At 53.3% G+C, this 25,856-nt stretch overlaps 2 protein-coding genes across 4 annotated transcripts in view; both read right to left on the bottom strand.

The window, feature by feature from the left end:
• The window catches only part of HOXB3 (homeobox B3), a 54,819-nt gene that overhangs the window by 5,477 nt on the left and 23,486 nt on the right, over nt 1-25,856 (bottom strand). For 2 of the 3 annotated variants that reach the window (XM_035026925.1, XM_035026926.1), the window contains exons 2-3: nt 18,069-18,246; nt 54-141 (exon numbers count right to left, since the gene is read on the bottom strand). The gene's annotated coding sequence lies outside the window, so the exon portion shown is untranslated. Of the gene's footprint in view, nt 1-53; nt 142-18,068; nt 18,247-19,271; nt 19,434-25,856 lie in introns of those variants that run through there. The other variant, XM_035026924.1, reaches the window with a different exon arrangement.
• HOXB4 (homeobox B4) lies at nt 19,742-22,774 on the bottom strand. Its single transcript, XM_035026930.1, has 2 exons — nt 22,107-22,774; nt 19,742-21,259 (listed from the first exon to the last, which is right to left on the bottom strand). Exons 1-2 carry the CDS (start codon nt 22,561-22,563, stop codon nt 20,961-20,963), a joined length of 756 nt encoding a protein of 251 aa, XP_034882821.1. The 5' UTR covers nt 22,564-22,774; the 3' UTR covers nt 19,742-20,960.

Below are 25,856 nucleotides of genomic sequence, written 5' to 3'. Positions count from 1 at the left end.
GAGACATACTCTCCGCCATTCACAAACTGATAGCCTATTTCAGTCCAGCTTACCTTAGCCACCGACGAGGGGAGAACAGGCAGACATAATATATATTCACATCGAGCCCCAGCGCGAGCGGCAGGCGAGAAATCTCCCCTCCTTGAAGGCAAAGGAAAAAAAGACCACTGTTTAAAGCTGCGTCGCCCCCCCCCCAATAGCCACCCCGGCTGGGGAGCCCGAGGGGCAGAGCGGCCGAAGGAGCCGCGCGGCGTCTGCTTCAATTCACTCGGCTTGGGAGCGGGGGTGCTCAGGAGGGAGGGGGTGGGGGAGAGGGGAAAAAAATAGAAGAAGACCGAAAGGTGCTCGGGCGGCTCAGCTCGCTGCGAATCCAGCTCCAAGCTCCAGCTCGGCCAAGCCGCCACAGTGTGGTTGCCCTAAAGACTGGTACGCCCTACTCTCCGTAACAATGGCCTCTGCTTTTGCACAGGGAAAAAAACCACACAGACACACACACACACACACACACACTCACTCACTCACACACACACAAGCTCACACACACCCCCACCACTCCCCCTTTAGCAAGCTTAGATGCCTGATAAGGAGGGAAGGTGTTGGTGGTGATGGGGGAGGGGGACATTTTTTAAAAACCCCCCCTCAAAAAAAAAAAGTGAGAAAGGAAAGAAAGTAGGGATTTTTGTTTTGGGTTTTTTTTTTTTTTTAAACAGGTAAATTTTTAAATTGAGATTTTGGTGCGGGGGGGGGCAGGGGGGGCAGGAAGAGGAAGGCAAGGCAAAGCCAGTGGAGTTCACAGCTCCCCGGCACCCTGCTGGTAAACCATTATGCTAACTGCGAAGTAGGTGGGGAGGCCTCGTCAAAGGCACGCAAGGCGCCTGGGGGTGGGGGTGCTGGGTGCCCCTCTGTGTTCATTCGAAGTGGCAACACTAGGGCTTTTTTTTTTTTTTTTTTTAAGTAGTTTCACTCCTCCGGGACTGGTGGCTGGGTCTCCCGCCCTCTCACCCTGGCTCCCCCTCTCCAAGTCTCCCAGGCTGTTTCTTCTCTTCCCCCACACCCTCCCTATTTCTTCTCTCTCCCCGCAAATCTCCAGGCTCAGTTTCCAACCGGTAGGGGAGACAGCCAGACCTTTTTTTTTTTTTTTAAACACCCCCCCTTTTGAGAACAGACAACAAGCGGTGAGTGATTATTTTAAAAATCCAGACCATCTTGCAGGAGGAGGGGGGTTGAGGAGAGGGTGACAAAAGGAGCAGTCTGTTTAGCTCGAGCTCCAGACACGGCTGGCAATAGAGAGGCTGTAAGAACTTCACGGAGAAGTTTCTGTTAAGATTCTCACCTCTGGATAGGGAGAAGGGGCTAAGAGGTGACAAGGACATTTGTACTTCTAAGAAGGTGAGAAGAACTACCAAAATGGCTTCATCTTAAGTGCGCTGGCAGAAGAGAAGGAGGGTAGTTATTATTATTATGCAGAACAAACCTGTTTGTTTCTCTTAGTTCTGCAAGATTTATGACTCTTGGCACAAGTGAGGAGGACTACAAAAGCTAAACTTTTCTTAGGGTGTGTTTGAGAAGGGCAGGAAAAGGCGAGGAGGCCTGTAGGAGGGAGCCAAGAGCCAAGAATGTAGGTGTCTGCAGATTTGGGGCGGGGGTGGGGAAGAGCCACTCCCGGTGGAGGAGAGACAAAAAGAGGACCAGGACATCTCCCAAAGTAGGAGTGCTTGCAACTCTGCCTAACTGCTGACTCAGGGCTTAGGGGATAAAATAGAAGGCAGGGAGTCTCTCTTTTCTACAAAGCCAGCTTGGAAAACTTGTTCTCTTAACTTGGAGTAGACAGAGCCAGCCACTACCCTGTGACCTCCTGGTTAGAATGCTTGGCTTTTGCCTTCTCCCATCTGGATGCACCAGAAGAGATGGGACTGGGAGAACAAAGGTGAGAGATGGTTCCAGCTATTGTCTTCCCTCCAGGAGAGGGTGGCTGTGTCTGGCAAAGCTTCCCTCACACCCCACTCACAAGCTCTGCTTTGGGCTAAGAAAGGGTCCTGCTCTCTTAGCGAGTATTCCCCGGGCCTCCTCCAACCCCTACTGCTTTCAGTCCCGCTAAGTCAGTTTTCATGGGCTGGAGCAGCCAGTTTCTTGGGGCCTTGCTGAGCAGGCGGTGGGTGGGACCCATGGCCTCCCTGCTCTCCAGCAACAGGAACTACACGCCAGAACCTCCCACTGTGATGTCCCAAGGACCCTACCACCTGCCTAGAGAGCTGGTGGCTGAAGGAAGGGGAGGGTGGTGAGGACAGAGGGTGGGAGCCATCTTTCCCCTCGCGCAAGCCCAAGCCTATGTTGCTACTCAAGCCAGGACCCTCAAAGAACACCATTACAGCTGCCTGCGTACGTGGTTGCACGGAGCCTGTCCTGAGATTTCTAGACCCTGGTTAGGGACCTACTCTGTTGGTTCCTATGTAGCTTTGGGCCTGGTGGGTTGGGGACTCAGCCCAGGGAGGCTTCCGGAGGCTTAAGGGAATGAGCACCTTTGGGTCTTTTCTCTTACTCCCCAAAATTAAAAGTCAAAAATGTACCTCAGACCCTCCAGCTCTCCTAGCTGTTGCTACCACTAGCTACAGAAAGTCATTGCAAAACTGAGGCAAGAGGAGAACCTGGTCGCTATGGGGCTGCACAGCATTACCTCAAGGAATTAAGAAAGCCCAGAGGGTACCCAGCCAGCTGCGGGCCTGTGGGACTGGGCTGCAGGAGGATCTAGCCTGGAGCTGAGCTGAAGGAGGGTGGAGGAGCTTTCCAAAGACAGAGGTGAACCCCTCCCCTCCCAGAGCCTCCTCAACTCATTGTGGTCTCTTCTGGGGACACAAGGAGCTGTGGCATGGTGGGGTGGGGGTGAAAAGGAGGACTGGGGATCCAGAAAGCTAACCTGGAGAAAAATTTCAGAGGACACCCCCCCCAATGCAGTAGGAGAAGGAGTGGGGGCTTCTTATTAATTCTGGAGAACAGAGCCCATTTGAACTGCTTGGGAGGCAATTAGATCCCAGTTTGGTTTCTTTCTTCTTCCTTTCTTGGAGATTTCTGGCAGGCCGGCTGGCCCTGGTTGGGGCTGGGAAGGGGGTAGGTGGATGGGGGAACAGGCAGCTTGGAGGGTACCCGGTTCCTATGAGCTGTTGCTGCAGGCTGGGACCTTTCAAACTTCAGGGGACAAAGGCCGGGCTCCTACTTGGAGTAGGAGACATCACAGGGGTGTGCGGGAAGACTGGGGTCTGGAAAAAGAGGGGGAAGAGGAGTTTATCACTCCTGACAATGAAGTGGTGATTTAGGGGCAGACCAGAGAGAGGAGTGAACAATTTCTTCCTGGACCCAAGTAGGGAAATTTGGGCAACCTAACTCTGGGGGTGTGTGTGTGTGTGAGAGAGAGCGAGAGATTGAAAAAGAAAAATTGAGACGAGATTAAGACAGAGACTTTAGGGTAATCTAACAAAGGCAGAAATTAACAATAAAGGTAAAAATTAGAAAAAATGGCCCCCTTCTGGGCATATTTTCCCCTCCCACTCGCTACAGCACTCCCCTCCCCCACTCCTAATCCGCACTCAGTACCAGGGGACAAGGCGCCCGTTAAACCTCTTAGAGCCATTCCTGGCTGTCCACCTTCCAGGCCTTGGAAGGATCATGTCTGTTTCCCTCTCCCTCTCCAAAAGAAAAATCTACCGAAGAGCAAACGAAAATTCTCCTCTCAATAAGGACAAAATGGCTGGCTGCTTTAAAATCGATTTCTGGTATCAGCCTTGGGGTGACCAAAGATCTGGCCTCCAGCTCAACCAACCCACCGGCTCACTGAGAAGCTGGGACCTGGGAGCGGGGGGCGAGGCGATTAGAGAGCTGTTTCTTCCTGGTCCTGTCTGGGCTCCAGGGCCCCACACTCTTTTCCAGCTTCACTGCCCAACTTTGTGGCCGCTGTGGAGTTCACACACGCACCGCAATGTCCATCTCTTCTTGCATATTAATAAAGATTTCAAAGCTGGCGGTTGTAAAATTAAATTGCTAATGAAGATGGCTCTTGGTATCTGGATTCCCAACCCCCACCTCTCTAAGACGCCTGTGCGGGAGGAAACAAAGAGGAAGCGGGAAGAAGATTCCGTGAGGCCGCGGAGGCCGGTGTAGACCCGGCTCAGCGGAAGCGGGGATCGAAAGAAGACAGGCCGCCACGGTTGGAGAAGAAAAATGCAAGCTCTGCTCTCCCCCCACCCGAAGTGGAGGGGCGCGGGAGGGAAGCAGGGAAACACAGAGCAGCCACGAGGGTTCGCAAAGTGTCTCTCTCGGGGACCACGGAGGCGGCCTGGATGCGCTGACCGAGCGGATGGCGGTGCCGCGGGCCAAGTCACGAGTCAGGGACGGGCGGGCGCATCTGAATCCGGGGCCCGCCGCATCTAGACGCTCAGTCCCGGCCTGGCAGACCCACCCCGGGCGGCCAGTCGAGACAAAGGTGGGCAGACTGGCGAGGGCAAGAGGGGGAAGACCGAATCCTGGCGGGCTTGGGGAGGAGGTGGGTGGCTGGGGAAGGGAGGGAGAAGCAGGCAAGAGAGGAACAGGGGCCTAGCCTGCTGCGAGTGACTGGGCAGGTCTCTCCTGACAGATTGGATGTCTCTCTCCCAGTGACCTCTGTTTAGCAGACAATAACTCACCGGATTAATGACCAATCAGCGGAAGGCCTTCCGAATTGCCTCCAAATATAAAACCCCAGAGTCAGAATGGGATAGGGCCAGAGTTTGGACTTGCCAGCCCTTTGGGTGTTTTTCTTTTCTTTTTTTTTTTCTCCCTCTCTCTCAAAACAGAGACTCTGATTTCCAGAACCCCAAGGATGAAGTTGTGCCCATCTCTTCCTCTCCTCCACCAGAACTCATGTACCTGACCACACTTCCCAAGGCGGTCTGGAAACCTCCGGTCCCCTAGTGGCCTCCCATATCCCTGACCCTACAAGAAATCTCCCTCTCACAACCATGCAACTTCTAAGAAGCCCCGACCTCTTTTGAATTTTATCTACTTCCAGTTGGGAAAAGAGATGAAAACAAGAGCAAAAATAGGGTGGGGGTCATCTACCTCATAGGCCTTCTGTCTTGGCTGCCCTGGGAGGACACCTACAGTGCTCTGCTACCCTGTGTGTGTCCTCCCCCAAAAAAGAGAGGGCTCAAAGGGCCTGGGGTCAGGGTGAGGCTGGGGGACAGGCAGTGGACCACCATTACAGAATCCAAATTCTGAAACCACAGTAGTCCCTGGGCTGGAGTAGGAAGAATTTCAAAAACTGAAATTTGGACAATTCCAGCCTCAGTCCAGTGCCTGGCAGGGAAAATGCCTTGCTCTGTGAGGGGGAACCCCCCTTTTCCTTAGTGCCCCTCCTCCAAATGCCAATCCCAGTCCAACCCAGCTAGCTGGCCCCTCTCCACTGACTTCTCACTTCAATTGCTCTCAGCCTGGGCTTCTCTGCTGAGAATAAAGACAACTTCAAGAAGAGGAATGGTCCAGATTCTAGTAGATTTCCTAGCCAATCACAGTAACTATCCACTGCTCTGGGTGCGTACATACTCCCTGGATATTGCAAATAAGCACACAGTAACTTCTACACCCAGATGCCCTCAGAACTCCAGGACATGCACCAGAGAGTTTCCCAAGGTCAGACCTATGGAGAAACTCAAAGACCCCGTCCTCTCCAACCCCTGCCACTGTTACAGACAGGGAAACTGAGGCTCAGAGCCAGGAAGTGATCTGTCTAAAGTCATACTTGGCACAGCCTCAGCAGTCAGGAGGCTTGGATTCTAGGCATTCCAGATTGGCTGTGTGATCTGAAGCAGTGAACTCCTTGGGCCTCAGTGTCCCCTCTGCAAAGCCAGAGCATGTACATGGAGGGGAGGGGTTGGCCTAAATGATCTCTCAGGTCCCTTTTTGGACTGACAGCTTGTGGTTCTCTGTGTGCTCATGTAAAAGTGAGTGACAGTATGCAGTAATAAACTGAGTTCAGACAATAAAGGGCACCACCTCTGCCAAAAGCAGAATATTTCTTCTTGGGATTTAAATGTGTACACCCCTACCACTGAAAACCAACCCCACTCCTGGTTCTCCTTGCTCCCACAGAGGCTCATACACTGGTTTCTACCACCCTTCTCTCTCTCTCTCTCTCTCTCTCTCTCTCTCTCTGTGTAGGGGGAGGTGTTCTCTACCTCCATCACTAAATCAGAAGTGCTATTTTTGGACACAGCAACCTGAGCAGTAAATAATTAATTTGTATAATTAGAGGAGGAAGGCTCTGACCTGGCAATTTTTAACTAGGAGTCAATGCACCCATTGTACCAGCCTGGCTTTCTCACCCGACCCCCAACTCTGCCCATACACCTACCAGCCTCTCCAACTGTCTCCCCCCCCACCCCGCCCCGTTGGAGACCAGCACTCCCAAGATGGCCAGAAGGGTTCAGAGTCAGACTCTGCTCCCTCCCCAACAAAGTTCCATTCTTTGCCTTGCTCCCCCACAGAAATCGGTTGGCTTACAGCTGCCCCTCACAGCTTGCTTTCCCTACCCCCTAACGCTGTGCGGGCTCCAGGCCCAGGCTCTCTGCTCTTGGGACACATGAAATCCACCTCCCCAGTTCAAGATGCCCCAACAATGCAGCGAGTTTGCATTTCAAGAAACTCCCATTAATATCAATTTACTTCACTGAAACCTTGGGTTCTTCATCAAGTTGATGATTTATGATAAAATCAATTAAATTACAGCCACTTAGGGCCCAGCCGCTTCCTCTCAGATTTCATTGGTGCGGGGCCCAAGTGTCTGGTGGAAAAATGCAAGTTTAGCTGGAGGCGAGGAAAGACAATTCTGCGGCTGAGAAAATTTAATGCAAAACAATTTCCAGGCAAAGCCAGGCTTCTAGACAGAAATGCAAGAGCCACCAGTTGGCCTGAGGAAATAACTATCTGGGGTCAAAATATTTCTCTCCCCAACCCCCAGCATCCTGCATGGCTCCTTTGCTCTGTTCCCCTTTGTGCTCACTTGTCCCTTCCCAAGCAGAGACTTTGGAGGAAAATTGGAGCAGTAATGGGGGAACCCAAGCCTGCCAAGGCCCAGTGTCAAACCACCAATCTCTGCTACCACCCCAGGCCTTTTTCTGCTCTCCTCCTCCCCTCCCCATGCAGCCATGCTCACTAATTCCTTATCCTCCCATGGCAAAGTTAAAGGTTCAAAGTGAAGATCAGGCAGCGTGGGCAGATGGCACAGAGGGGCCAGGGACCAGGCCAAGTGGACTGTCTGCATGTGGCTGTGGGAGGAAAGAAAGCACACTCGGGACCAGCACCACCCCACGGTGAGGGCACGGGGCAGCAAAGTGTGTCTAGAGCTACCATATCAGAGTACCAGGACCAGAGAACTCTGAGCCTCCCTCCCAGCTCCCTGTGTGCCCACTCACAAAGCGATGCTGCACCCCCACAGACCCCAGCCCAAGCGCACGTGTGCCCCGGTGTGCAAACGGCCTCACACAATACACAAACACATCTCCACGTGTGCATGCTTGCACACTCTCCTTATACATCACACAGACCCACCACATCCTGCGCCTGCAAAGGGACAGTTCCCACCATCTCCCCACATCTGGGAAAATAAATCCCAGCAAATGAACCTGGCATCGCCTCCCACTCCTCGGAGAGGGGCTCCTCCCGCCTCTGCTCTGTTTGGTTTTTGGTTTCCAGAGCAGTCTGGGAGTAAACATAGCTTCTCTGAAGCCATAAATCACCCCCCTCTCCTACCTTCTCAGTTTAACACCCGGCCTCACCGCAGCCCTTGTAGTTTCAGCTTCAAATAACCCGCCAGGTGCTAAAAGGCTCACCATGGTGGCAGCTGGACTGTGGGAGCAGAGCCCCGCTGTCCCCCCAACCCCAGGAGATGCCCCCACATTTCCTTCATAACGCACAGCTTCCAACTCCCCTGGAAAACCCTCCAGAGCCTCCAACACCCTTCCTGGGCCAGAGAGCAACCCCATCCCCTAAGCGGTTCCCATCCACACACCGGGGGCCTACAGCCCCACATTCCTCCACGTTGCCCCGCACACCCGGATCCCTCTACCCCCGCAGCACCCACCCGCCTCTTTAAGGTGCGCCCATCTTTGTCTTCCACGATTCGGAGCCAGCCTCCTTCCTGACCCAGGAGAGAGACCTGGGGGCTGGGGTCTCGGCCCCCACCCCCCCCCACACACACACCCCTCGCCGGACCCGGGCCGCTTGGCTCCGCACCCCCACTTACCTGGGCGGACTCCCGCTAGGGCGCAGGCCGCGGGCAGCCAGGAGCAGCGGGCGCGCGGGAGCCGACTGCCAGGCCCGGGTCCCTCGGCCCCAGCGGGGGCGCCCCGGCCGCCGCCCGCCGCATCGCGCTCGCGCAGACCCCAGCGGCCCCGGAGCGGCGGGCGGCGCGGGGAGAGGCCCGGAAGCGCTCGCCCCCTCCCCGCCCCCGCCCCCGCCCCCGGCTTTGTTCGGCCCTCGAGGCCGCGGGGCGGCGAGGCGCGCGCGGAGGCTGCGCTCGGGGCGCGGCCGGGGACCGGGCCGGAGCAGCCGGAGCGCCCCCTCGGCGAGGGCCCGCGTGGGGCTGCGGGCGGCCGGGCGCGCCTGGCACCCAGCCGGGTCGGGGCCGCGAGAGCGGGCCAAGCTGCCGTGCGGGAGGAGCCGGCGAATGACGGGGGGCACGGCGAGGCGCGGGGAGCGCCGGGGGCGCCATGGCGGAAGGCGGGCGCACGGGCGGCTCTTCAATGTCACCAGCGAAATGGGTTCCATATGTCCGGCCCAGCGGAGAAGGGAGGGGAAGGGAGAGAGTTCTGGGCAGGACGGGACGAGAGGATGGGGGTGGGGGTGCGCAGTGGAGGCAGAGAGCAGGGGCGAGGGCGTAAAGGGACGGATGGGAGAAGCCAGAAGGTTTGCATTTTCCAGGTTCCCTGGAGTTTTCTAAAGCTGCTTAGGCTGGTAGGAACTTTCTTTCCCTTTTTCCTTTTTCCTTTTCTTTCCTGAAAGATGGGGGAGGGAGGAGATTAGTAAGGTTAGCATCCGTTTGTTCATGCTGGGGGTTCAAGGGAGGAGATGTGGATTGGAGGTGAAAGGGAAAGTTCTTAGGCAGCTGGTAGATCAACTTCTTCTCCCCGTCCCTAAAGAGGCAAAGAAGAGACCAAACCCACCAGGGGGAAGAGAGGCCAGCCAAGGAAGGATTCCGGGGTCCAGGTGTGAGCGCCTGACCCCAAATACCACCACCACCCCAGTGGAATTCTGTTTTGGGAGATTCCAGCCATTAAGTTACTGATGGTGGTGGTGGAAGAGGAGACTGATGGGCTAAGACAGTCTTGGCCATTCTCTGACACTTCGGTTCCTACCCCAGCTGCCTCACACCTGATTTAGCACCCCGGAGGGCCTACTCTAGAGGCAGTTGCTTCTGGGACAGCGCTGGCTTTGGGCAGCTACCTGGAAAGAAAGCACTGAGTCTGGAGGAGCTTTCAGACCCCCTGCAGCCCTCCCCTCTCCCCTTGCCTGGCCTCCCCCAAGGGGTTGGGCTCTTTCAACATGTCTCTCTCTTCTGTCTCTCCCTCTCTTTCTCTTTCTCTCTCCCCCCCCCCCCCCGCCTTTTCTAACCATCTCTGTTGTCTCTGTCCCTTTCTCACGGCCTCTTTGTCTTCTCATACTCTGCCTCTCTGTCTTCTGTAAGTTTGAACTGAACCCACGAAAGACTTAGCAATATCTCCAGAAATCACTTCTGGGCTCACTTATTAGGCTGCTTCTCTCCCGGGGGCAATGTGGAGCTCTTGGCCTCAGGGCCCTTTCATCTGCAGAGAAAACACATCCTTCCACCACAAAGACATTCTCTTCTACAGAGAAGGGGGCAAAGTGAGTGGTTTCTTTTCTGGTTCCCTCCTTCTCACTTAACTCTGTGTGTGTGTGTGTGTGCCCATCCAAGTTGTGGGGTTCCTTGTCCCAGGACAGCCTCCCTGCCGCTCTGACCGGCCTTTGTCTTTATTTTCCCTGTCATCCTCTCCTTGGGCTCTGCCTTAACTTCTCCCCTCAGAAAAGGATCCTGCTGCTTGTTCTCTCTCTGGGGCCCTCCCTTTTTCCTTCATCCTCTCTCTCCTCATCTTTTTATTCAATTCCTCTGATTGCCAAAGCATTGGCAGCCCAGCTTCTTAAAGGCATGGGGATAAACACTCTCATTCCTAAAGAAGGACACCAGCAGAGTCTGGAGAGAAGATGGACTCAGCAGCTTTCCGAAAGCCCCTTCCACCAAATACGTTCTACCTCATCCCCTGACAGCACAAAAGCAAATGGGGTGCATATGTGCAGAACGGATAAGAGGCTGGGTGCTTCGTGGCTAAGTAAACCAAATATTTATATATATAAAACAACAACAACAACAACAACAAAGTCTTTCCAAACTTGCTGATATATGCCTGGATGGAGGGCATCAAGCCTTACGTGGAGAGATTCTGCAAGGAGCCAGCAACTAAAAGATAATGGTGGAGAGGGATGGTCTCTCCGCTTTTGTCTCTCCTGGGGGAAGACTCTGAGTGTGAGTTGGGGAAAGGAAAGGGGAGGGGGTATCCCCACGGCCAGAAGAGACAAAGACCTGAAGCGGGCTGACAGAATGGAGAGGAAAAGGGGGGATCAGATCGCCATGTCACAGGCAAAGGCAGCAGGGGGAGGGGAGACAGCGAAGGAGGATAGTTGGTAACACAGGGGTAGCGGCCTATAGGACTGGCTCCCAGCTCACCCCCCTAGCTCTGATCTTCCCAAAGAGCAAATCCTTCAGCCTTCCCCTTTTGTTTCCCATCCCCCAAAACAGGCTGAATTCAGAAGCTAATAAAACACAGGTCTCCCTCTTCCTTCTCTTGTGTCCCTCCTCCTCTCCAAGGAAGAGGTCATCCTTCCCCCTTCTCTCAGGGATTCCAAGACTTTGGCCTAAGTTCTGGAATGCTGCTTTGGGGGTGAACTCACCCTTCCCTCATTTACATCCCCCCCCCACAACTTCCCAGGTGAGGGAGAAATACATAGTCGCCTGTCACACTGAGTGTGTGCGGGATTCTCCAACACCGAAAGAGGGAGGCCTGAAGGGTTGGAGCCCGCATCCCTCAAGCCTGCCTTCCCCAGCACCTTCCCCCTTCCCCACAATCTCCAGTCCCATCAGAGCTGCCCCTGAATCCACACTCTCCCCAGTTCCTTTTATCCAGACTAGGTAACACCACACCCATCCCAGCCTAGGGTCTTGACCTCTCCTTCTCTTTCCCCCTAAACCCTTTTCAGTCCATACTCCCAATCTGGGAGGCTTCCTCCACCACCCACCCACAAATCTGCCAGGTAACAAGGACGGGGCTCAGCACCCCTTGGAGCCAAGCATGGGAGCGAGCTCCTGGATGCTCCAGGACTGAGGCCTAAGTCACCACTCCACGAGGCGGTTGCCATGAATAATTAACACCTGGGTGCTGCGGCGTCACTCTAATTTTTCTCCTCGAAGGTTTACACTAGCAGGCAGAGTTAAATATCACGGATAATAGTAGCTATAAAGTCACTTGGCCGGGCTCCAGCCAGAAAAGGAAAAGCCAGCGGCCTGGACCTTACTTGGCAAAGGCTCTGGCCCTCTGCTCCTCATCCATCACAACTTTGGGGTGCAGTGTTGAATGTCCCCAGAAGCTACCTCTGGCTTTGCTCTTGACCATCAGGCTCTTCCCTAATGGGGAGGAACTGGGACCCCCACATGAGACCCAAGGGGAAAGTTACCAGCTCTCCCCCTCCCAATCTGCACCCCATTTGCTCCCTCTTTGGAGGGGAACACACCCTATGTCCTGGAACCCTCACCAACTTTCTGGGACCACCTGGTTCCTGGAACATTTCTTTTCTCGAAAAACTTAGAGAAATTCTCCCTGCTTTAGCCCCAAACACAGAGTCCCTCACTGCTGAGGAAACTTTCTTTGTTTCAGGAGGTCGAAGGAAGGCTACTGGGGTGTGAATTCATTTCCTTGTTTTGTTAGCCAGTAGGGTGGGGAGCTTTCAGCTTCTCTCCCTGCCCTTCACCCTCTGCCCCCATTGTCTCCCCCAATTTGGAGAGCTCCTTCTCCACCCTCGGTACCGTGCCATACACATCGATCCTACAGATGATACTTTAGTACTATGACTGAATCCTTCCAGCCCCCTTCCCATTGCAGAGAGCTTCAATTTGGTCCCCATTGATTACAAAAATCTTTGCCTTCAACTCCAGCCATTTCTCCCTCCGCCTCCACCTCTCCTGCCCCCAGGCTCCTTCTGTCTTCAGATTTGGGTTCTTTACCCTGGGCTGGAGTCAGAGCAGCCAAACTCCTGGAGGGGAACCGCTGAAAAATGAAGCTCTGTCTGCTGCTTTAGGAATGTTGGCTCTCTCAGGCTTGCAAATATAATTTTTATATTAGGTCGTGGTCTTTGACTGGGTTTATATGCCAATGAGGCATTTCTGGTTTACCAAATTTATACAAATCTCGCCTTAATTGATAATCACAGATGCTGTAATTTAAGACCTCCAGCCATAGAGCTTTCATATTAACTGCTGATATATTACTGCAAATCGTCTGAAATAACCAACTCCTGGGAGCAGAGCAGAGAGGGGAGGAAGTGGCTCCGAGAGCGAGTCTCTCCCGGCCGCAGAAATAGCCTAGCTTCCACATCATTTTCCGTGAGAAATGATTTATCGAAGACATGGCCATAAACAACACAACTTGCTCACAAACACACAGACGCGTGCGCACACACGCACGCACACACACACACACACAATGGCTGGCATGCCGGTCGAGAAGCTGACACCCATATTGCTATAAATCAAGAAAAAGGTTGGAGGAGAGGGAGAGAGAGACAGAGAAAGAGAGAGAGGGAGAGAGAGAGAGAAGAGGAATATTCCTAAAATCTCTATGCAATGCCTCAATGGGTATAAACATACAGAACACCGTGTGAAGAGAAATGGCAGGAAATGAAGATGGCTATTTGTCACATTTTACGACAATAACATTAATAACAAACAATAAATTTACATGGACATAGAAGACGCGGTAGGTAGTGAGAAATCCCTTCTACTTACAATACCCCAGCCCGCGGTGTGGCTCCGGCTGCGGGGCTGTTTTATTGCTGCCTCCCTCTCTTTTTCTCTCTCTCTCCCTCTCTCTCTCCCTCTCTCTTTTTTTTTCTCGGGGTACAGGCTTGTTTTTCAAAGGACAGTTGAATTGCACGTCAGAAACAGGGAGACCGAGCCTGCGATTTTCCTGACGAATACATATCTATTCTGCAACCTCGGCATTAATTATTTAATGAATCACGTGACCAGGAGGGGGAAGGGGGTCTTTCGATTTCAGGCTCAAAGGACCACTATGACCTTCCCCTTCAGGAGGAGAAATTTTCCTGCAAAATAGGTTCCCCCCAACCCACCAATGGAAGAGTAGTGAGTTCTTCTCTCTCCCACATTCGCATCTATACCTACTCTACCTACAGCTCCCTAACCTCCCCTCCCCAGACACACACTTACCCACAGCCCACCTCTCCTCTCTCCCTTCTCCTCCTGCTTCTGCTTAGTTCGTGGAGGTGCAGAAATAGTCTGCAGGGGCGTCTGGGGGGTGGGGGTGGGGTGGGCGCCGAGCCCTGCTCCAAGCCCCTGGATTTCTCAGCTTCCAGTTCTTCTCTCTGCATCCTTTAAGATCAAGATTCCCCCCAACTCAGTTCTCTCTCTCACTCCTAGGATATTGATTTTAGTGCGACCCACTCCCCTCTTCCTAAAAAAGCAACAACATTTCTAAAGGGACTAGCTTCAAAACAAACACTTCATAAGTCCAAGTTACACATGTATAAAGAATGGGGCTTCTGGCTTTAATTCTCCTTCTGATCTTTTGTGATACCTTTGGAAGGGGCAGAAAAGGGACAGGGTGAAGAGATTACTCTGGGGCTCCCACAGCTGAGAATAACCGCAAGGGGGACTTTTTTTTTTTCCGTTGTGTTATTACCATCACAGGGAAACAAATTCTAGTGACCAACTGAGAATACACTCTAGAGACAAAGACCCCAGACTAAAGTATCTACACAAAAGAAGTGGACACTCAGTAGCTATCTACCTATGTCACACCCCATATCAGTGACCCCCTCCACCCCTAATACACCAGTGAAGACAGCCGAAGATTTGAACTAGAGAGGAAGGAGAGGGAAGAAAGAGGCTTTGAGGTCGGCCTGGCAGCCCAGGGTCCCTATTTCCCAGGTGTTAATATTCTGAGCTCCCAATCAGCAGACAATGGAGTCTGATCGATGGGGAAAGATTGGGGGGGGGGTGGAATCTCATAATAAAGGGTTAAACACAGGGACTATAGGAGCAATCCATTCCCTAGGCCTAGAGAAAGGGACACACACTCCTTCATCCCAGATGTAAACAAAACAAAACAAAAAAATCCCCCAAACCTTCACTTACAGCTTGGCCCCAGAACCAGCAGACCAGTTACAACCAGAAGCCGAGTCCTGGGCCACCGTGAGGGGTGGGAGTGCAAAGGGGAGCAGAAAAGACATTCCTGAAGAAGCCCCGCTCGGCACATTCCCAGCCTTATCTTCAGCAGCTCGGCGCGCAGCCTGGCCCGCGCCGCCAGAGGGGCAGGATAGGAGAATAAATTCGGCTTAGGGTAGGGGAGCAGGGGCCGAGGGGTCGCCACCGGTTTGTTTGGAGAGGCCTGAACCAAAAACAACTCAATGGGGAGAAGGCTGAGGACCCAGATGCCTTAGCAGCCCCCAAAGAAACAGTCACCCTGCCCGCCGGCCCCGGTAAGTTCCAGCTGGGGCGGCCAGGCGGCCCCTTGCCTCCTCCTCCGGAATCCCCGCTCCCGACGCACGGGTGGGGCGTCGGCGGGGCCCGCACTCTGTAGGGGGGTGGTCGGCTTTGATTGTCCAGATACAAAACACAGACTGGTATTGAATTCAGCCTGCTCCCAACGTGGGCCCTGCGCCTGGCTCCAGTCAGGGCAACTCCTTGCAAGGTCCTGGCCACAAATCCATTAAAAATGGTCCCCTTTGGGAAAACAGTCCCCTATAGTCTGAAAGAAAAAAAAAGAGAGAGAGAGAGAGAAAGACAGAGCGAGAGAGAGAGACAGACAGAAAGGAAGTAATAGGCAGGAGCATGGGAAGACAGCAATCTCTGAAACTGAGAAATTGTCTTTAAGGACAAGAAAAAGAACAGCAGAATGACAGGAAGGCACGCCAGGCAGGTTCTGTTAAAATGCCCACACTCTTTTCGGATCCTGGGAATGTCCATGTTCAAATAAACAAGAGCTTGAGCGCGAGCGGAGCGCTTTCTTGCTGCCGATAAAGCGAACGTTCATTCTGTGAGAAAGGGGAGATTGATTTACGAATCTGAACGCGCCGGTTTTATGGCTGATCACAAATCCGTCAGCGCTCAACTCACGCTGGGAAACTTCCCAACTCTGTTTTCCAACCAGACTCCCCTCCCCGGCTGGCCACTCTTCCCAGGGAGACCCACCACCGGCGCTGGAGCGGCCTCGAGGGCTCTGGCAGGACTGGGGCAGCCCCGCTGCCCCCGGAGGTGCAAATAGGAGGGCCAACGGGAAGGGCCCGGGACCTGGAGGGAAGAGGGCAAAGCTGAGGAGTGCCGCTGGAATTATAGAAGATGAGCCCATCCAGCTGGGGGAGCCTGCTGGAGGTGCTCAGCCCTGAAAAGACTGGGGGTCTGGGAGTGAGGGAAAAGGGAAACCTCGAAGCTCTCGCCTATGGGGCTGAAACCCTGGAATGAACCCCAACCTTCCCTTCCATTGTTTCCCTCCTCCTTCCCTTTGATGGACCCCTCACACTGCAGAGAGCTGCTCCTAAAGTCCCAGGTGACTACAGCTTCCTCACCTGGGCCTCTAGAGGGCCCACAATTGGTTCTCTGCCCCTATGAGTAATGGGTGCATATCTTACATGAGCCCCAAACATTTGCAGTCCAGGAGCGGCCCAGCTCCCTTTCAACTCACTCCCTCTCCTGCCCGAGGCCTCCAGCCCCTGGGTGTATTCTGCCATTCAGGGACAAAGGAGATGGTACCCACCGATGCCAGTTATTTCTTGCCTGAGTTAGAGTCCCCAAGTTACAGGAGACAATTTACAAAATGCAAATCAATACCCCACACACATCCCAGCAAGGTTCTGTCTCTCCTAGTTTTAACTGAAGGAACATTTCCTCTCTTCTCAGCTGGAGTCTCAGTCTGTCTGTCTGCCTGCCTGCCTGTCTGTCTCTCTTTGTCTCTTTCTCCTCCTAAGAGAATGGCTGCTGGTGTGGATTTTAAGATGCATCAAGTAGAACAGAGATTTGGAAAGGCTCCATGTTAGCAAATTCTCCACCCATCTCCTAAAATTAAAAGTTGCTAGAACTTTGGTTACTGTGGCAGAGCTGTCCCTGGAAATGGGCAGAACAGCCTATCCTGACCCTTCTCGCATCTCTCTTGCTCCTCTGGTAGGGAGGTATCCATGGGTCCTGTGAGTAGCTGGGGTGGGACTGGGGATTAGGGGAAGAGGGCATAAGTGATTATAGGAATAGCTTCCTAAACAAAGGAACTTCAGAAAAATGGGTTGAGAAGCTGTGGATTTGGATATGAGACCTTGAGAGAAAGTAGCCTCCAAGGGACTGTTGCGGGGGGGGGGGGGGGTTCCCCCCCCTTTTTAACACCGGGGGGTTTTTTCCCTTCCCCCCCTGAAGCCCTATGGCCCTCTTTTTTCCCCCCCCTTTTTTTTTTTCCCCCCAGCCCCCCCCAAAGGAAAGGGGGAAAGAGGGGGGGAGGGGGGGGGGGGGGGGGGGGCGTTTAGAACCTGGCCTAGGAAAGGAGTTCTACATAGAGGGCCGCATCAGCACCCTACTTCTCTTCTCCAGCTGTACCCCTAAGCTAAAATATTTACTTCTTTTCTCCCCAATGGACAGTCATAGAAAAACAATCCAGAAATTCCCAGATAGCAAAGAAGGGGTTGGGGGCTGGAGGGAGATGCAGAAGGTGGGCCACACAACAGCCCAAGGACCCCTCCCAGCAGAGGTGTGAATTTCCCTCCTGGGCAGGAGTCAGGAGCCAGGAGCCAGGAGCCAGCACACTGTCCAGTCTCAGAGAGGTCAAGGGGCTTCCGAGGTCATTTTGTGGTTCTAATACTGAGCTAATCGCCTAGAAAACGTGGCCTCTCCATGAACTCTCTCTCCTGCCAGCCTCCTGCCTCCAAACCCACAGTGAGCCCCAGGGTAAAAGGGCCAGCACATTCAGGTCTGAGGCAGAGCCCCCTGGCTCCCTTGCCCCCAGAAGCAGGGCCCCACAAGGGGGAACAGAGCCCCTAAAACAAGAGAGCAAAAGGAAACCAAACTGAACACTGAGCCTCCAGGAAGAAGGGGGGGGGCAGAGTTGAAGAGGAAGATTCCGGCATCAACGAACCTTGCCTGTAAACGGAACAGTTTCCTGCTTCAGAGTTGCAAATATTTAGTCCAGAATCCCAAGCTAGACACAAAAAGAAAGAAAGAAAAAAATGAAGACGTCTACCTATACCCTGCTCCAAGCCTGGGGCATTCCATCCAAGAACTGCATTCCATTTTTCCAGGAGGCAGCAGTGACATCTCCCCGGTAAACAGACATATGGGACACAAGCCCCCAGTGTAGACAAGCGAAGTCACAGAACACACGGGCCACATGTGCGTGTCGCTAAACACGCACACATGCTGGACCTCCCCAGGCCCGCCTGCATTTTCCAAAACCTGAAAAGCACTTCTGAGCAGCCTCACAAACAACGTTCTCTGGGGTTTTTCAGGGGCCCTGACACCTCAGTCCCAAGCAGTTCAAACACTCTCCAGGTGCAAGGCCCCTCTCTCTCTCCCTCTGACCCAAGCATCAGTCATCATAAAAGGCAGCAAATCTGACCAAGCATCCACCATAAAAAAAACCCGCGAAGAAAGTTGAAAAAGGAAAAGGAGGCGAGAGAGTTTCTTCTTCCCTTTGTAAAAAAGCTCATAAAACGATAAAAAAAAAAAAAAAAAAAAAAGGCAGCCCAGGCGGGGGCTTTGTTACCTTTGCGCCTCTTGCCTCCTCTGGCCTGAATTCCGCGGATCCCATTCATGACGAAGGGCTTCTTCCAAACTGAGAGAAAAAAGTTTTCAACTTTATGGTTCCAAATTTTTTCCCCCTCGCAGATCCGGGAGAGCCAGCTAACACTTTTTTCCCCCAACAGCCGGTCTGCGGAGATTTGCTGTTGAATAATAACAAAGGAGAGAGGATACGTATTTAAAGAAAAGAAGTGATTAATGGTTTTCTGTATAATTCTCACATTTTTCTTAGCTCTTGTCTACACAGAATGGCTGTGAACTTTAAGCTCCATAGAAATCTTTTTTTATTCTATTCATACCTTCCAAGGAGCAGCTTTGATTTGGTTCTATAGAGACATTCCTGGGGGGGCATATGCTTTTTAAGAACTATTTCCCCCCTCCACTAAGGGCAGCCACATCCCCTGGCAGCTAAACATCACACCGAGATTCGACCGAAACAAAGCTCGCCGCTCTGAGCCTCCAGGTCCGGGCGATTTTTTATGAGGCTTCCAGCAGCATTTCAACAGGGCCGTTCTATGGCCCTTTCCCGCGCTGTGGACACGGGCCCGTGTGTCCTGGGCCCTACCCAGCCTCACACTCCCGGGGCGCGCTGCAAGCCGGAGGAATACAAAAGAAATAACAATAAAACGTGCTGGTGGAATCAGCTATGTTTATTTTCTGGTGGGAGACGGGACCGAAAAACGACTTTTAATTGCGTACGCTCTCTTGAGCCCCAAGCTTTTTGGAGGCCGGTGGGTGGTGGTATCCTGGCCCACCACAAGACCAGAGACCCTGAGGTTGGAGCCCTCAGACCTTAGCACTTCTCTTGGGTGCTGCCCAAAGTGGCCCGAGCCTGACAGAGCTTGTGAGGGTCACCGGCACCCCCTTCCCATTCCCCCACTCCATTCTAGGGGTGACTGGGACCTCAGAGACAGAAAGCTATTTGGTCCCCAGTCGTACTTTCGATACTTTCTATGAGAAAGAAAATGAAAATTAATACAGGAGCAGGGCTTCACAAAAGAGGCCATTTGTCTTCTTGATTATCTATTTGCTTGTCAGAGTTTGAGCTATGGCATCGGCTAGCTCCTTTGTAATATAAAAATACTCTGAAAACCTGCAAACACCCAGAAACATCTGTGCAAAAAATTAGACTCATTAAAGCTTTAAACACCTCAGAGGAAAACGATACCTTCTTAGGCGGGAGGAAAGACGCCGGCCTCGCAGAATCCTCCCTCCGAACCTTAATAAGCAAAGAGTCGTCTGTCTAGAAAGAGACAGCTTAACCGCATTTTATTTGCTTATGACAAATAAATCACGATATGAAAGGCTTTGCCATACTTAAGCCTCTCGTGTCCTACAATGAAACATTCCCCCCCCCCATTAGGGATTGAAGTCAGCCCTCCCAGTACTTTCAATCCATTTTTGGACTGGAGGAAAAAATTAAAAGCCCCAAACAAAACACACCCACCCCAAAAGGAAAACAAACAAGTTACCACAATTTGGAGTCCGCTGAGACAGAAAGTCCCTTTGGACCCTTTGAAAAAAATCCTCAACCACATCCAATATGAGGCCGAATGGACTGGGATGCTTAACATATACGCTGGGTGGCATTTGTCTGTATCTTTATATCAAGGTTTCAACAAAAACACGCTGTGCTGGTCACAAGAAACCAAACATTTATTTCTATTGTCACTCTGTACAGGACACAAATTTTCACACCAACGAAGGGTTCTAGACTCAGGTAGCCCCAGAACTAGGAAGGGGCCTGGTTTGGAATGTCAGAGAGCGAACAGGAGAGAGGACGCACATGACATAAAATAATAATAATAATAATAATAATAATAATAATAATAATCAATGCAAAACAATGATAAACTATGGGAGAGGTCTCTGCAACATCATCTCCCAGACCGGGAGGGGCACCCTGTTTTATTTGCTAGTTTCACATTCGTTTGCAGTCTAGGAGAGAAGGCCTCGGCAGAACAACTCTAGATTGGCAACAGGGTTGCGCCCAGCTCCCAGAACTCAACTGGCCTCTGGCTCTGCCAGGAACGGCCTGACCTTCCAGAAGTCCCTCCCGTGTCTCTGGGTCTCTCTCTTTTTTTTTTTTTCGGACCCAACTTCCCTGCCTGCTCCTGCACCCGGGCCTCCACTTGTCCCCTTCCTGCTGCCCCCCAGCCTAGCCTCTTGGTGGAAGGGGGGGGGGGTGAGAAGTCAGTGTGCCTGTGCGGGGGCACTGAAGGGGAGGGCGTGTGTGTGTGTGTATGTTACCGTGGCCAAAACACTGCGCTATCTGGCAGTCACAGGGTGCTTTCGCTGGGTGTCAGGAATGGGGGACAAAGAAAGAAAATCCAGGCTGTGTTCCAGCGGTGGCAGCAGTAAACGCGGCCGAGCCGGGCCTCATTTGTTAGCCGGGTGTCGAGGTAATGGTCGCCACCGAGGCCCATCCTCTCCTCGGCAGAGTAAACAAGACAGATGGGCCTGGGCCTGGCGTGATTAAAGATGAAACGTGGATCCATCTTCGCCAAAGCTGAAAGCGAGGAGTGCAGCCTCCTCCTATTTCTCTTTCTGTCTTCTTCTTTCTCTTCTCCTTTTCTTCTTCTTCTTCTTCTTTTTAAGGAAGAAAGCAAGAGACTTGAACCTTGCTTCTGGGGGGGCCTCACCCGGCTCCCTATTGTCATTTCTATAAATAAAGCTTCCCCTCCCCCTCCTCTGCGTTTATTCGTGTAAATAGATAAAGTGAGGGGAGGGCAGGTAGGCTTTTGCGGACCCAGGCCCCAGGGTCCCCTCCCGCATCTCCCCCCGCCCGCCCCCACCCCCGCGCTCACAACCCACCCCCGCCCCGAGGTTCGCGGCTCCCGTGCGGGGGGGGGGGGCACTAGAGCGCGGGGGGGCCTCCGTTGGGCCGGCCAGGGGGCCCTCCAGCTGCGCCTGCGGTGCCACCCGAGCGGATCTTGGTGTTGGGCAACTTGTGGTCTTTTTTCCACTTCATGCGCCGGTTCTGGAACCAGATCTTGATCTGGCGCTCGGACAGGCAGAGCGCGTGGGCGATCTCCACCCTCCGGCGCCGCGTCAGGTAGCGGTTGTAGTGAAATTCCTTCTCCAGCTCCAAGACCTGCTGGCGAGTGTAGGCTGTCCGAGAGCGCTTGGGCTCCCCGCCGGCGTAATTGGGGTTTACTGGACACACACAGAGAGAGGGAGAAAGAGAAAGTTTTATTGCCCCGAAAGGGAGGAGGGAGAGCTCTTTCTTCCAGCTAGCACAGTGTCTCCCTCCCTCCCTCTCCCGCCACCTCTTCTTCCTCCAGAGGGGGGTGGGGACGCCAAGCGAAGAAAGCGGCCCCCGGGAAGAGATAGAGACCTCAAAGTTTTGGAGGGTTGTGTTGTCTCCACGTTGTTGTTTGGGTGTCTGGAGAGGGGGTGGGGGGCGTAAGGAATCTTCACAAGGTTTTAACCGCTCCTCTCTGCCCCCTTGGCCTGGGGCCCGGGATGGGAGAATGAGGGGTGAAAGAGGGAGGGGGGCTTCCCTAAACCTTTCTTCTGCTAGTTCCCACCCTCTGTGCTCAGATTCCATGTAGCGCCTGCCCCCAGTAAAAACTTTTGCCCACTTCTGAAGCCAAGGAGCCAGACTAGAGGAAAGAAAGGAAAAAATAAATACTGGGAGTTGACTCAACTCTCCCTTCAAATACAGATTACCTCCTCCTCCTTCTCCTCCCCCACCCCACACACCCCTCCCCAACTTGCAACTTCACTGAGACTGCATCTCCCAGGCGAAAAAGTCGCTGGTGAGAATGGCAAAGAGGATGGGGGAAACCGACTTCAAAGGCGCGGGGCCCACCAGGCCATAAAAATTTATGGGGGATGTAATTATGTGGCTCTGAAAACAGGCGACCGTAAATCTCCGGCAATGGCGAGTTTATAGCGGGGACAATTGGCTTCCCTCAGCTCCCCCCCGCCCCATGCCTCCGAGGTCCCTTCGGTGTAAAGCACCGGGGGTGGGAGGGGGAAGGGGTGCCCACGCACTCACCCGTGCTCACGTGAACTTTGCGCATCCAGGGGTAGACGACGGGCTCTTTGCACGCGGAGTGGGACGGGCTGGGGTGCAGGGGGTTCTGGGCGCAGGGAGGCGGCGGGGGGCTGCTGCTGACCGCCTCGCAGCGCTGGCCGGGCTCCGGGAGGAGGGCCCCGGAGGGCGGCGGCGCAGGAGCCCGAGGGGACAGCCCGGGCGGTGGCGGGGGCGGCGGGGGTGGTGGCGGAGGCGGCGGGGGCCCGGGGTCCCGGCAGGCCGCGTAGCGCTGCACGGTGCACGCCGCGCGCCGCCCGAAGCCCGCCTCCGGCTGGAAGCTGCTCTCTCGCCTCTGGCCGCCGGCGTAGTACCCCGGCGAGTGGTCGCTGGGTAGGTAATCGCTCTGTGAATATTCCTCGCACGGAGGGAACTTGGGGTCGACATAGTTTGAGTTGATCAAAAAAGAACTCATAGCCATTAATTTCTGGGAATTGCCCACAAAATATACTAAAATTTATTCCGACCCCTGACTCGTTTTCCTGTTTCCGAAAGCCCTCCTACTTACTGTCAAGTGAACAAAGTTAGGGGCCCACGTGATCCTCGGAGCCAATGGCCGCCCCGCCTGCGATTCCCGGATAAGGAAATCTGCTCACCCGGACCCTACTCCAGCCAAAGAGGTTTATTTCCCCTTCTTCTCTTTTCCCCCTCCCCACCCACCCAACGCCAGGATTTACATAGGGCTCCTGCAGGGCGACCGCCTCCTCGCCTAGCTCTCTCCGGGATCAGAGAAAGAGAGTGAGAGAGAAAGGGGGAGAGAAAGAGAGGAAGAGGGCAGGTTGCCGCCGGAGGGCCTGTTGGGGCGCTGGGCAGAGAACAATCATCCCGGGATCCCCTCGAAGTTGGGGCTCTCGGGGCAGCCCCCTCCTGTCCGGCCTCACCGCCCCGCATTCTCTGCCTTCCATAGGCCCCCCATCCCCTCCTCACGACGGGAAGGAGCCCAGGAGGCTGTGTGGGGAGTTAAGTTGAGGGGCAGACTGGGGGCTCCGCCTAGAGAGAGGAACCCACATGGGGGCGAGAGGGCACTGAGCACCGGGCTTTTCTCTGCAGTCGCCTGGGGAGGGGTAGGGAGTGAAGAGAGGAGGCGTCGGGAGCAAGCAGGCGGGTGCAGGAGGGACTTGTCAGAGATGAATGGAACCGCGGGCGGATCGATAGGAAATTCATGCACTAATTCGGGGAGACCTCGCCTTCCAAATCGCATTTAGCTGCGCTATTAGTTTGGCTGTGTCAGTCAGTCCTTCCGTTCCCCTCTCATATCCAGTCCTCCCCTTACCCCACACGGCCCACGCCGAGAAACGGCTTGGTTCCCCACACGGAACATGAGTGCTGGAGTAAAAATCTTGCAACTTTTGAGAGCGCACTGAATAGCCATTTGCTAATTCCAGAACCACCCGAGCAATGCTAACCACGGTATCCAGCCGTTCTAATTGCCGCTCATGCAGCTGCGTCTGCAGTGAACAGAAATCTCACATCCTTATGATGCTGGGGGTAGGAGCCCTAGGGGTGACCCCCACACACAATAACACCCCTTAGTAATTGCATATTTCCAGGGCATCTTGTTCTGATCCCAAATGAAAAGGCAACCTCAACATCCGTTTGAAAAGCGATTTTCTTTGCCTTCGCACACTGACAACAATAGTCATTTTTTCCCGGATTTTCAGTAAAGCCTCCCTGATCCCAGAATAGAGAATAAACGGGCTTGGGGGAGAGGATAAAACACCACCACCTATATGAACCTATTAAGAGAAGTGAAAAGGGACCAAGCCTTCCAGGGGCGCCTAGGCATGGGATATTTCAGGTAGATGATTCCTCCATCTCTAACCAATGAGGGAGGAAAGGAAAGAGGAAGGAAAAAAAAAAAAAAAAAAGGAAGGCGTCTTCGTGTGGTCAGTCACCGGATGGTCCTCTTTTTGGGGAAAAAAAATTTCTTCGGGAAAAAAATGAGCGGAGTGTTTATGTCAACTACATATTCCCCTAGATACGAATTTGTGACCACAAAATTCCTTACACAAATTCGGATCTACAGGGTATATACAGAAGACAGACAGATCTTCTTGGCCCAGAAATTTTCCAGTTCTCCTACTTTCCGCGCCTTCTTCGTCTGGGGTGTGGTTTCAGTGCTTTGATTTTATTTCGTTTTGTTCTACGTTTGAGCTCTGGGAGCAGGAAGACACTGCGGGTCCATTTTGGGGATTACAAGGTTTTCAACTCTCTTTCTCTTCTATCAGAGAAATAGAAGCAGCCGGTCCCGCAAAGGGACGCGAACCTCGGGGCTGCCGCACAACCCTGGGCGGCGCATGAATTATGAGATGTAAACATTAGCTAAGCACAAAAGGAGGAAGGGTCATCCCGAGGCTGCAGCGAAGTCAGAATCAGGCCCTTCTGGGTGCCCTCGCATCCCTCCCTCCCCCCAGGACTTTTTTTTTTTTTTTTAAGAAAAACAAAACCCCAATCGGCTCCTCCGTGCCCCTCGTAGCCTTTAGTTTGCCATCAAACGAATATCTAGATATTTTCCAAGGCGCCTCTTGGTGAAGGGAGGAGGGAGAGGTGGCTGGGTGTGAAGGAGGTGTCATAAAAGTCCTTTTGGAAAAATTCAATGGTAAAAAGAGAGAGAAACAGCTGTAAAGAAAAATGCTGGGAGACCAAACAGATGGGGCCCCGGATATTTAATGACGGGCAATTCCGTTTACAACCTGAGAAAAAGATCAAAGGCGTTTCATTTCCGAATGAAGGGCAATGAGGAGCCATAAAAGATGCAGCCAGATGATATTCCAGCCCCTCCCAGCCTCCCGCACCTCCTAGGGCCAGAAAACGGGGATAATCCCTGAAGTGTGTGGAGGAACCCCATTTCCCCCACCTCCCCAGCCCCAGGCAGGCTCTCTCTGTCTAAATTTGCTCATTCTGCCACCTGCTAGGGTCTCTGGCAGTGGGACCAAAATGGGGATCTGGTAAACCTGGGGGAATCTGGGGTTTACAAATGAACTTCCCAAGGGTCCCGGTAACCACTGAATTTACTAAACTGGGAGCCTGGGATTGGGCTGGAGGGAACTGAGTCCTAGACTGAATGCTGAGACCATCACAGGGTGAGGGGAATTGGCACAGAGAAAGCCTCTACCTTGCCCAGACTCCCTACGCATCTCCCTGAGAAATACTCGCATCCTTAGTGATGGAGTCAGAACGATATCCATTTCATTAACAAATACAGCAACAACACAAAAAACAACCTTCTAACCAGCACATTGCAGAAGTCTCTCCCCCTCCCCAGTCCTGGGACTCTTGCAGGTGGGTAGGAGGAGTGCTCCCTCCCACTTGCCAGAAACTAGGTCCAGAGACCTTTTGATTTTTCTATCCCAAATCTAGATTGCCAATTTTGGCCTCGGGCCTGATTTCTAACACCAACACTCTCCCAGCCAGGCTGACTTGCATATATTTGAAAAATCACACACACACACACACACACACACACTTATATTTTAATTACCTTTGCCAAGAGAGGGTCCAGTAGACCCCCATCTGGGCACCTAAGGAGACTAGGGTCTGGCCCTGGGCCCACAGACAAAATGCCCCCCAGCCCCCCAGCATCAAGCAGGGATCTTTCCAAGTCTTGTCAAAGGCCACTTCGTCAGGGGTTCCACGACCCATTCCCACTGGCCAGGCCCCTCCCCCACCCCATACCTCCTGTCCTTCTCAACTCGCTCTCTGAAACCCGTCCAA

The sequence above is a fragment of the Mirounga leonina genome, unplaced genomic scaffold, assembly GCF_011800145.1.
Source record: "Mirounga leonina isolate KUSES-001 unplaced genomic scaffold, KU_Mleo_1.0 Mir_200, whole genome shotgun sequence".
In the NCBI taxonomy this organism is placed as follows: domain Eukaryota; kingdom Metazoa; phylum Chordata; class Mammalia; order Carnivora; family Phocidae; genus Mirounga; species Mirounga leonina.
The sequence above is the reverse complement of the archived record's forward strand: the minus strand, read 5'-3'. Positions and strand labels throughout refer to the sequence as shown.

Bases quoted from the DNA above. Each gene is read 5' to 3' on its own strand.
- HOXB4 (XM_035026930.1), bottom strand. From the start codon at position 22,563: ATGGCTATGAGTTCTTTTTTGATCAACTCAAACTATGTCGACCCCAAG. The intron at 21,260-22,106 runs GTGAGTGCGTGG...GTGTGTGTCCAG, and splicing joins CAAAGTTCACGTGAGCACGG to TAAACCCCAATTACGCCGGC.